This window comes from Mastigoproctus giganteus, chromosome 11, assembly GCF_048544385.1.
Source record: "Mastigoproctus giganteus isolate SK-2022 chromosome 11, ASM4854438v1, whole genome shotgun sequence".
Classification (NCBI taxonomy): Eukaryota; Metazoa; Arthropoda; class Arachnida; order Uropygi; family Thelyphonidae; genus Mastigoproctus; species Mastigoproctus giganteus.
The window spans coordinates 92,014,193-92,026,807 of NC_143585.1; the positions used below are offsets into that span (position 1 = coordinate 92,014,193).

At 36.1% G+C, this 12,615-nt stretch overlaps 1 protein-coding gene across 1 annotated transcript in view; it reads right to left on the reverse strand.

Moving 5' to 3' along the window:
• The window catches only part of LOC150078259 (rRNA N(6)-adenosine-methyltransferase ZCCHC4), a 109,157-nt gene that overhangs the window by 49,248 nt on the left and 47,294 nt on the right, over window positions 1-12,615 (reverse strand). The window contains exon 3 of the mRNA XM_090384770.1: window positions 5,778-5,869. Within this exon, the coding sequence (XP_090240896.1) occupies window positions 5,778-5,869 (92 nt within the window). The remainder of the gene's footprint in view (window positions 1-5,777; window positions 5,870-12,615) is intronic.

Sequence of the window (12,615 nt, forward strand, 5' to 3'; positions counted from 1 at the left end):
ACTATTCAAAAATTATAATGTTCAAGGCAGAAACCAAAAAATTTTTTATGGCTAAAATCATATACAGGCAGTTCTCACTTTACGAGTTTTTTTCCCCAAGTATCAAGTATCAACAAAACCGAAAATATGAACATTGATTGCAAAAAAAATGAATGTTAAACATTCATAAATACGGTATTCCAAACCACATGTGTAGCTATAAAATACAGTGTACCCTGCTTTACGATATTAATCAGTTCCAGAGACACCATCGTATCGTTAAAATATCATAATGTGAACCCAATAACACATTGTTTTTTGGTAATTTGTTTCAAGATCTCGAAAGTTGAAATTTTCCCAGTATAACTAAGCTATTTATCTCTCTAAAATGTCATTTTTAAGGTCACAAGCATTAAAAGGTTGTGAGCATGGTTCGTAAATTGTATTAGTTACCAATTCAAATCATTAAAAATGCACTACACTTTCATCGTTATCATATGTTCCGTTATAAGAATCATGTTAGTTGCAATTTGTGTGTGTCATTAAAAAATGCTTATGCATGCAATCGTGAAATCTATAATTAAAAGAGAAGATTATCTTGGAAACAAATGGTTCTTGAAACATTTCTGAAGAAAACAACTCCTTGTGCAACAAACCAATGAATGCCGAGCCAATAATGAGTGATCAATGATGGTGCATTTAGTCGATGAAGAATAAACATTCTTTAACATTTTTCACGTTTTTATAAGTTTACTAACATTTTTGTAAGTTGTAAATAATTTCCCTATTATTATAATATGCTTGATTTTACAGGCTACGTTTTCATTTCTTTCGATAAATCAATCATTGTTTAAACATAAACTAACTGGCTAACTAATTTCATTGTTGAGAACATAATCCCAATTTTAACCTTATGTCTATGGGAAATAAATTCCTGCTTTATGAGTTTTCGCTTTACAAGCGCGCACTAGGTACGAATTAACTCGTAAAGTCGAGAACTACCTGTATATTCAGACCTTGTATCATGTCACAACATCCAATTCAAATGTATATAATATGCAACGTAGTAGAGCAAGTACAGGACCTGCTAGAAATATTTATAACATTAGGAGTCTGAGAGAATGAACTAGCTGTAGGATTATAGAACAATGGAGGAGAAATTGTTGAAGTTAAGCATAATAAAGGCACCTGGGGGTGGATGGGATCTATCCAGTTATATTAAAGGAGACGGCAAAGGAAGTAAGCAAACCCTTAGCCATAATTATGAGAGCATCCTTGGACTCAGGGGAGGTCCCCATGGATTGGAGATGTGCAAATGTGTCCCCAATTCACAAAGGGGGGATCGAAGGGTGACACGAGTAATTACAGACCAGTTAGTTTAACTTCTGTTCGGGGTAAAATAATGGAGTCACTGGTTAAAGATGCATTGCAGATTCATCTAGACCAGGGGTGGCCAACCTATGGCGCATGCGCCAAACATGGTGCTTTGGAAGATTACAAGTGGTGCATTTCATCATAAAATTTCTCAAGTACCCAAAGCCAATATTGCTGATTCTTTGGTTCTATTTCCTTTCATTTCAGGTCCTTCGGCATATGGAAGGACCTTAAGACACACACACACCACCTTCTTTCCACTTAAACGTACATAAATGTGTCAATTCCCTCAATTTAGCAAAAGAAATAAATTAAACAGTCTCCAAAAAAATGCATTTCTGAATTTTGACCATAAGTGATCTATGACTATGAAAATATATCGAGCACCTAGTCGTCCATTCTTTTGTATGGCCGTTACCTCCGGCGCCCGACTCTATGCACAAGTGGGAAAATAAATGCAATATGTGACTTTTTCAGGGGACTGAGAATATACAAATAGATCCTTTGTCGGAAGTCTTTCAAGTTAAAAGGAAACAATGAAATGATAAATTTGAGGTATTTTCATCTATGAGAAATTTCCATCAATTGCATTTTGCCAACTCAAGAAATGTCAAGGTCACGCCTGCTCATCAGTTCGTCGAAATTTTTCGACAGTTTAAATTGATATTCTGTGTGATACGACGTACATACTTGTGATCTGTTTGTTCTTTTTCAACATTTAGACTTCTAGAGTTTTGTACTTTTCTGTTTTTTTTTTTTTTTTATTCCTTCTATCCACCACAGGGCAAAAGAAAATGAGCAAAAGAAAAGCAGAAAGTGATATTAAATGTGAATTTAATGAACAGTGGAAAAATGAGTTGTTATTTATAGCAAGTTCACCAGGAAAACCATTTTGCATTGTTTGTGAAAGTACTCTTTCACATAATAAAAGACATGATCTTAATAGACACTATAAATCACAGCATCAGACTAACATAGAAGGAAAAATGAAGCTCGTTCTTGGATCTGAGCTACAAAAAGAATATGTGACTAAGAAAAAGGAAGAAATCAGAAGAAGACAAAATATATTTGCTAAAGTAAGTTGTGAAGACTTGGCGATGATAGAAGCATCCTATGAAATTACTTTAATATTGGCGAAAAAAAAGAAACCTTTTTCTGATGGAGAAGAAATTGTTAAGCCTTGACTCCAAATATTTGCACACCATCTTGGTAATAAAGGTATTGAAAGGAAAGCAGATGAAATTGCTATATCAAGGCAGACAGTTACGAGACGTATCAAGGAACTCTCTCAGGATGTATCTCAGCAACTGAAATATCTTGTCCATTCTTGTACTTTCTTTTCTCTAGCTTTGGATGAATCAACGGACAAATGTGGTTTAGCCCAGTTAAGCATTTTTAAAAGAGGAATTGATGATAATTTTAATGTCTTTGAAGAACTTGCCAGTCTGGAGTCATTGCATGGTAAAACAAGAGGATCAGACATATTTTAAAAAGTAAAATCATGCCTAGAAAATCTAAAATTAGATTATAGTAAACTCATCAGTGTGTGTACTGAAGGGGCGCCGTCAATGATAGGTAAAGCCAATGGCACTACAACTTTGCTTGAAAATTTTTTAAATTGTCCTGTACTAAAATATCACTGCATTATACACCAAGAGGCACTGTGTGGAAAAACTTTAAATATGCAGCATGTTATGTTACCGGTTGTGAAATTTGTGAATAAAATTATAGCAAGAACATTAAACAGACGAGAATTCAGAGAATATTGTGAGTTGTTAGATTTGGAATATGGTGAACTAGTCCTTCATTGTGAGGTGCGCTGGCTTTCTGGAGGACAGGTTCTGAGTAGATTTTGGAAATTGAAAAATGCTGTTTATAATTTTTTAGAACAGGAAAATGAACTATCCAATGAAAGAACCTTATTATTAGATTACAACTGGCTATTTGATTTGGCATTTTTAGTTGATGTTACTAGTCATCTCATGATCTAAATTCGAAACTACAAGGCATGAATAAATTATTTCCTAGCTTAGTAAATAGCATCAATTCATTTAAAATGAAATTAAAACTGTTCATCTCTCAGTTAGAAAATCAGGATTTAAGTCAATTTCCACACTTGAAAGAGCAGAATGAATGTGCTGTGGATGATAGCAATTGGACCAAATATCTTGAAAAAAATCAAGTTATTGCGAGTGTCATTTGAAAGTCGTTTTCATGATTTGGCTAAAGAAGAAAACTACATGCTCGCATTTATAAACCCATTTTTACTTAGTGAACAAAACATAATTGAGATGCCTAGTAATATACAAATGGAACTTATTGATTTAAAAACAAATTCATTATTAAAAATGAAATTTGATGAGCTTTTTTCAGATCAAAATGCTTCTGACATGATTAATTTCTGGTGTTCATTACCCTGTGAACATTTCCCCGAACTAAGAAAATTTGCAAAAAATTATATATGTCATTTCGGAACAACATACAGATGTGAACAAGCATTTTCATCTATGAAATTGATCAAAAGCAAAACGAGGTCGCGAATGACTGATTCAAATTTGAAGAATTCTCTGCTACTCCCGGTAACAAATTTAACACCAAACATTGAAAGACTGGCAAAATCCAAACATGCTCAAAAGTCTCATTAATGGTAAGTAATGTTTATGTGCTGTAATAGAAATTGCTTTACATACAATAATTAAATAATTTAAAAATGTTAATTATGTTCATAAACATACTTTTATTAAAAAGGTTATTAAGGATATGCCTGGACTCCTAGCGAGCAGAGAGAAACAGACGATTCCAAGTTCCAACCTGATCTCGATCTTGGTGCTCCATCTCGCTCAGAGCTCTCTCTCATCACATCACATCCAACAACTGTGGTACAGAGCTATCTTCACCAAACGAGACTCTCCGGCAGCTGTAGCACCATCAGCGGGTTTCACGACAGCGGTCGCCCTCTCGTCCAAGAGATCATCTCTCACTATTGTAGATTGGTGCTCCAATAAACACGTGTCTTTTGAACTGGCGTACATTATTTAATTTAGTTGCGTGTTTGAGTTACTCTTTTTCCTCCCCTAAGCGAAGCAGATCCTACCCCTATCCCTATTTTCCAACCCCAACCATGAACGTAAGAAGGTAGAAAAGATGCTTGAATTGTATGGCGCATCTGAACTCTTATGTGAAAAAATTGGCACATGGTATGTAAAAGGTTGGCCACTGATCTAGACAGGCTGCAGCAATAATTCAGACACAGCATGGGTTTGTTAAGTGAAAGTCTTGTCTGACATAAAAAAAAAAAGTTGCTACAATGGATAAAACAATGGTTGAGTGGGAGAAGACAGAGGGTGGTAATCAACGGGTGCTGCTCTTTGTGGACTAATGTTATTAGTGGAGTCCCACAGGGTTTGGTGTCGGGTCCAGTATTGTTTTATATATTTATCAATGATATTGATGAAGGTATATCAGGCTTAGTATTGAAGTTTGCAGATGATACAAAGGTTGGCAGGGTTGTTAATGACAATGGCAGTGTGTTACTGCAACAGGATCTAGAAAACTTGGGCAGATGGGCTGAGAAGTGGCAACTGAAGTTTAACATTGACAAATGCAAAGTACTGCATATGGGTAGAAGTAACCCCAGAGAAACATACAACTGTGTGGTACTACACTTAAAGAGGTAGAAAATGAAGAAGACCTGGGAGTAATTGTGCAGTCATATATGAAGTTTTCTGAGCAATGCAGACAGGCTGTAATGTCAATCCGCATAATGCAGACAGGCTGTAATGTCAATCGACGTAATGCAGACAGGCTGTAATGTCAATCCACGTAAAACGAGCAATATGGCCTTAGTTGCTAATGCTCCTAAAAACCAAATAACAACAACAACTACTACCATGCCAAGTTTGAAGTCCGTTAGAACACTCCTTTTCCCCATTCTTGCTATGGTTTGTATGCTTAACTGATGCCAGAAAGGTTGTTCTACTGCATTTATATCCACAACTGTGGTCATGTGACTTGCAATGCTGTGGGACAAACCATTTGTGTGCACAGCAGGGATGTACCTAATAAAGTGGCAGCACAGTGTATATGCATGGAATATACAAACACACGAATATTTAACAATCCAAGAACCAATTTTAGAAAATTAAAATAAGACAAATTAATTCAAATATTTTAGATTTATTAAAAGTTGGAAGAAGTCTTATAAAGATCTCGGCCATTGCCACTGATATTATTTGAACAAAAAATGAAGAGTTTGTCTTTATTCAGATTTATGGAGAATTTGGATTTTTTAAAAATGTATTCTTAACTGAAATATATGAATAAAGAATAACATTTTTGTGACTAAAAAAAAAAAAAAAAAAAAAGTTTGTAACTTTAAAAAATCTAATATAATGACAAAATTAAAATTCAACATAAGAACATACCTAGGAGTTCCAATACATATAACTCTTTCAAAGTTAAGGTCTCTTATGGTTGATACAATAAACTTAATGACTTTTTCTGAAAACCAATATTGCTAAAAGAAACAAAACATTTTCTTTACTAAAAAGGCCTTGAGCATCAGGAAATCCATACATAATAATAAGAAAATTCTTCAATAATAAACTAATCATTATGCAGGTAAAAAAAAAATAACCCTCATTGAACAACATGCTAGCAAGGTTGTACAATACAAACACATTATTTATTATTACCATTTTCAAGGAAAATTTCAGAAATCAGAAAATTCTGTTTTCTAATTTCACAACAATATTTACAAACAATAGCATCCGATTTCATATAAACCAAAATTTTGGTTTGACACTCTTTTCTGTATCTGGAACATTTGTACCATAAGGTGAAGAGCAGACAATGGGAAATATTAGATTATTTATCCAGGTTAGCAGTTTGTCATCAGAACTGGTTTGGCTCTGCCTCATGTCATAAGAATTCTCCAAGATAGAAAACCAGATGTTTAAATAGATGAGTTTTCTAACAAAAAGGTTTTTGTTAGAAAACTCATCTATTTAAACTTTTGGAGAGCCAGTCCATGCAAAATTGGTTCAACTGACTTTTTTGATTAAGTGAGTGTGAGAATACAAGTTTTTTCAAATACAGTAAACCCCCGCTATCCGCAGGGGTTACGTTCCTGAGAAATGTTGCGAATACTGAGTTATGGCTCCCATAGTAATAAAGGGGTTCCATTCCAAAGTATGAAATATATAAGAAAAACTAGTCTAAAATTTTGTCTAAGTATGTATGTATGTATTATATGTACCTTCATAATATGACTATGTACATAGACAGTACATAGTGAAATGCAAGCATATGGCATCAAAATGAAAATAAGAAACAATCGAAATGAAAATAAGAAACAATTTAATATTAAATGTAATATTTATTAGAAATTTCAAACAAATCTTTCAAACCAGCGCCTTTGCTAGCAAAAAAACTTATCCCACCAGTGCTATCATTAGTTTCGCTAAAGTGTTGATAAAGGAGTTTTGCCCTTTCACGAATGATGAGTGAACTTAAGGGAATTTTATTTTGAGTTCGGTCTTCTATCCACAGATTTAAAGCCTTTTCCATTTTTTCTAATTTAACATCACGAGTTACAGAGCAAATTTTTGCAACAATTAGCGCGTTTTCACGGACAGTACGGCGGATTTTTTCTTCCGATTTTTTGATTGACCGTACCGTTGACTCATTGATTTTATAATGTTTTGCCACTGAGGAGACACTTTCACCATTAGTATTTTATCTAATAACTCAATTTTATTCGCTAATGTCATCGGCTTCTTTGATATTTTCACATTTCTCTTGTTATTCGTAGCCATATTTTTGTAGGGGTTAGAAAGAACTTGTCCACAATAAAGTCACTTTCTTCCGTTAACACACTCGAAAAAGTTGTTTTACACTGCAAAACGGTAGACTTATCATTTTTGTAAGCATACCGATTTATAAATTGATAAATTTATTCAATTTATAAGCATATAAATTAAAAGCAAACGACGAAACCTTCCATGACAAGCGCATAACACATACTGAACAAGGATTAGCGAGAAACATCCACGCTCGCAATTTTGTCACCCTTCTCTCCCCAACCACTGAGCGCTGTTTTGACTGGGAAAGATAATTTTAGCCACTCCCATGTTTTTTTATGGCGGAAAATATTCACAGCGCTTTAAAATTCACATTTTTTTAGGTTTCATTTTATATTAAATCGGCGATCATGAATACGCGAAACCGCTATTACAGATACCGCGAATAGCGGGGTTTACTGTACTCAAACTTCAATTTAACCATATGAGGCACAAGTACTCTTTCGCTGAAAAATTTTTTTTTCTTAATCATCTTGAGATCAATCTGAACAAATTATGTGCATAGGTAAGAACATATTAGATGAAGATGTAGTAGAGTCAAATTTATAAAATTTAATCTTCACCCACCAAAGAGTGGCAGAATACTTTAAATCTGTGTCCAAATAAGTTTTGACAGCCTGTTTGCTACTGAGAATCTAACCTGGAAATTTACAGGAGTCAAATGATTGTATTGCAAATCAGACACGGAGATTGTTAAACTGAAGGGACATCTTGCAAGTGAGAAATTTGTTTACTTTAATGTACAACCACCAAATATTCAGTCTAGAGAAAGTTGTAGCCACTGAAACAAGTCATGGACTTGCAAACTCCAAAGACAAATGGGATATATATTTTTTAATGAAAACTCCAAACACAAAAGTTATGAGAACCTAAAGTACTTAGTAATGCATACAGGTTGAAGGAGAAGACAAAAGATACTTGCTGACATTACACTTAAATTTCTGTAGATTGTAATTTCCAGGAAATACATGTGAAGGAGGGTTGTTCCCCAAAACAGAAGTAGAAAGGACAAAAGAAGAAGAGGCAATGTTAGTTCTGCAAGTTTGGAGTTGGACAGTGAATGGATGCTGACAAGTGGCTGCAGTATGTGTTTAGAATGGTTTTAGAAGAGAATACAGATGCCAATTCAGAAGAATATTACTAAGTGAAATATCTATAAATTTCTTCTAAATCTTTCAAACAGAAGAGTTGGACCTGAAAGGCAGAAAAATTATAAAATATTTTTAAATATCAGGGCAAATAGAGTTAAAAGAGTTATTTACCTATGTAAACTCTAGAAGGAAAGGGATGAATCAGATTGGTCCACTGGATAGTGATGTAAATCAATATCCAGTGAACCAATCTAATTGGTCCACTGCTCGGGTGGCTAACAAACTAAATGAGTATTTTGCATCTATATTCACACATGAGGAGTTATTCAGGGAGAGGAATGCCAAAGGTGAATTAAACTCTGGCAGTGAGCTAGATGATTTTGTAATAACTGAGATGAAAGTGGAGAAGAAATTGTTAAAGATAAATATAAAAAAGGCACCCGGGGTGGATGGGATCTATCCAGTTATATTAAAGGAAGCAACAAAGTAAGTAAGCAAACCCTTAGCCATAATTATGAGAGCTTCTTTGGACTCAAGGGAGGTACCCATGGACTGGAGATGTGAAAATGTGACCCCAATTCACAAAGGAGGATCAGAGGGCAACACAAGTAATTATAGACCTGTAACTTCTGTTCCAGGAAAATTAGGGGCGGCACTGGTTAAAGAAGCACTGCAGGATCATCTATACGAGACTTCAGTTATAGCTCGAACACAACATGGTTTTATTAAGGGAAAGTCTTGCCTGGCCAATTTGATTGAGTACTATGATGTGGTCACAAAGGAACTGGATGCAGGGAATAACCTTAATATCATATATTTGGATCTTAGAAAGGCTTTTGATACTGTTGCACATGGAAGACTGCTGCACAAATTGGAGCAGTGTGCCATTGGAAGCAAATTGCTGCTGTGGATAAAGGGATGGTTGAGTGGGAGAAGGCAGAGAGTGGTAATAAATGGACACTGCTCATTAGCATTAGCAGAGGCATTTGATGCAAGAAAGCAAGCTTATGCAGCATCAGCGAAAAAAAAAAAAAAAACCACTTCCACTTCACCCCTCTGTTCGTTCAAAATACCTGTCCAGCTGAGCCTTAAACTTATTTAGGCTATCAACCTCCACCACAAGGGATGGAAGTCTGTTCCACCAACCAACCACCCGCTGGCTAAAGGCAAATTTCCGCACGTCTATCCTACATCTCATCGTGGACTAATGTTATTTGTGAAGTCCCTCAGGGTTCAGTGTTGGGTCCATTATTGTTTTCTGTATTTATAAATAATATTGATGATGGTATATCAAGCTTAATGTCCAAGTTGCAGACGATACAAAGGTTGGCAGTATGACAGTATGCTGCACCGACAGGATTTTGAAAAGTTGAGCAGATGGGCTGAGAGGTGGCAAATAAAGTTTAACATTGACAAATGTAAAGTACTACGTACGGGAAGCAGTAACCCAGAGTAATGTATCAACTCTGGGGTACAACACTGACAGTGGTAGAGAATGAAAAGGAACTGTCTTTCCTCAATTTGAATTTATGCCCTCTTAGGCAATTATTCTGAGCAAGAGGAAGAATCCCATCAGCATTGAGCATGCTCAAACTATTCAAGGCTTTATACACCTCAATCAGATCACCTCACAGGTGCCTAGTCTCCAAACACTGTAATTTGCAAAACTTAAGCCTTTCTTTGTAAGAGCAACCCTTTGTTCCATTCACTAATCTTGTTGCCCTCCTCTGTAATCATTCCAGCAGCTCTACATCTTTCTTAAAATGAGGCCTCCAGAGCTGTAAACAGTACTCAAGGTGTGGCCTGGCCACTGCCTTATACAAAGGAATAATCACCTCTTTATCCACACTAGAAAAATTCCTGTATATCAATGACAAGGCACCATGAGCTACTCTTGCAGACCATCTGAACTGCTCAGAAAACTTGATATCTGCCTGCACAATTACCCCAGGTCCTTTTCACTCTATCATTGTCAGTGTAGTACCACACAGTTGATAAGTTATTCTGAGGTTACTGCTTCCCATATAGAACTTTACATTTATGAATGTTAAACTTCACTGATCACCTCTCAGCCCATCTTTTCAACTTTTCTAGATCCTGTTGCAGCAGCATACTGTCATTAACAACCCTTGCCGACCTTCATATCATCTGCAAACTTTGAAATTAAGCCTGATATACCATCATCAATATCATTAATGAATAAAGAAAACAACAATGGACCCAACATTGAAACCTGGGGGACTCCAAGAATAACATTAGTCCGTGAAGGGCAGTATCCATTGATTACCACTCTCTGTTTTCTCCCACTCAACCATCCCTTTATCCATAGCAGCAATTTGCCTCCAATGCCACACCGTTCCAATTTGTGCAGCAGTCTTCCATGTACAACAGTATCAAAAGCTTTTTTTCTAAGATCCCAATATATGATATCAAGGTTATTCTTTGCATCCAGTTCCTTTGTGACTACATTATAGTATCCAATCAAATTGGCCAGACAAGACTTCCCCTTAACAAACCCATGCTGTGTCCGAGCTTTAACTGAAGTCTTGTCTACATGATCTTGCACTGCTTCTTTAACCAGTGCCTCCATTAATTTCCCTGGAACAGAAGTTAAACTAAGGAGTCTGTAATTACTTGTTTGTTATTTATTGTTATTTGTTTTATTTATTTTTTTTTTTTTTTAGGAGCATTAGAAACTAAGGCCATATTACTCCGGGATGTGCGGTGGTCATTCCCTGACCTTTCCGCATCCTCCGTATTTGGTGGTGACGGGCTCGAACCACGGTCTAATCAAGAAGCATGTGCTACGCACTGCTGCTCCTTCCCACCTGGCTACGGAGGCGCTGTAATTATTTGTGTTGCCCTTTGATCCTCGTTTGTGAATTGGGGTCACACCTGCACATCTCCAGTCCATGGATACCTCCCCTGAGTCTAAGAAAGCTCTCATAATTATGGCTAAGGGTTTGTTTACTTCCTTTGCTGCCTCCTTTAATATAACAGGATAGATCCCACCCCAGGTTTTCCTGTGTTGGACGAAATGCAAGATTCAATGAAAGAGAGAAAACAGAAGTGAGAAACTCGAGCAGTGTACCGACAATGGAGAAGTAGCTCCACAGTAAAACTAGCAGAGCTGAAATCATTACCAAAACTGAAAGTGGCTGCAATGTTAAAGAAGACAATGCAAGAACATGGGTTTTGATTCTAGTTAGGTTATAACGCCAGGGTTTAGCAACTAAGGCAAGTGATGGTGAAGCAGTTCTGAAGGGAAAATCAGTGTGACTTCCTAATTCTTCTAAGATTCGTTTTTCCATAATTTTGAACCATGGAGATGTAAAATGAAATTGTCTTACTGTCTTACGCAGCAATGTAGTGTACCGTATCACCTGTAGGGCCTGTAACAGTTGCTACGTAGGTGAGACATCGAGACATCTCCAGGATCGCCTCACGGAACACGACAGAGCAATCCGGCTTGCCGAAACTGACCAGTCCGTGCTTGCAGAACATTTTTGGGCTACCAACCACGATCTTGACCCCAAGCGCGACTTTGAGATAGTGGACCACGCGCGACACTTTCGCCACCGCCTATGGCTAGAGTCACTAAACATAATAAACAACCCTAAGGCATTAAATCGCCAGAAAGGCATGCGTATACATCCCATCCTAGAGACAACCGTTTTATTGATGGATGATCACTGGCATAAGGCAGCACACGTCCGTGCTACAACAATGACGCATGAGTAACGTGCCACACTTTGCTTGTAATGTATTCAAATTTGTCAGTTGATAAAGGGACACGTGTTCCGAAAGTTACTGAATTTGTACTTATATTTTATAACTGGGTATACTGTAAATATCTATTTGAAATTATGAAATTGTCTTATATCAACAGAGAAATATAATACAGTGCAACCTGTATATAATGTGGGTGTCAGGCAACAAGTTTAATACCCTCATTATGCCAAAACATTTTACCATTTTTTCCCATATTTTTAACATAAATACACTTTACTTAGTAAATAAACATTTTATTTACTAATGTTTAAGAGTAGACATACTAAAAGAAAGTATTAAAGGTAATATCATTTTCTTTACATTCTATTAATACATATGCTTTTATGGACTTACATTTTACGCAAACATTCTGAAATAGTCATGCAATTTAGTTTGCCAGATCTGATGACAGTTTTTTCAGTACATAAATCTTAACAGTGGTCAGATGCAATAAATAAAGATGTTCACTATCACTCCGCGCTCTAACCACATCATCACCTCATTAATATTTTCAAGCACTTTGTTAATTTCTTGTGCTT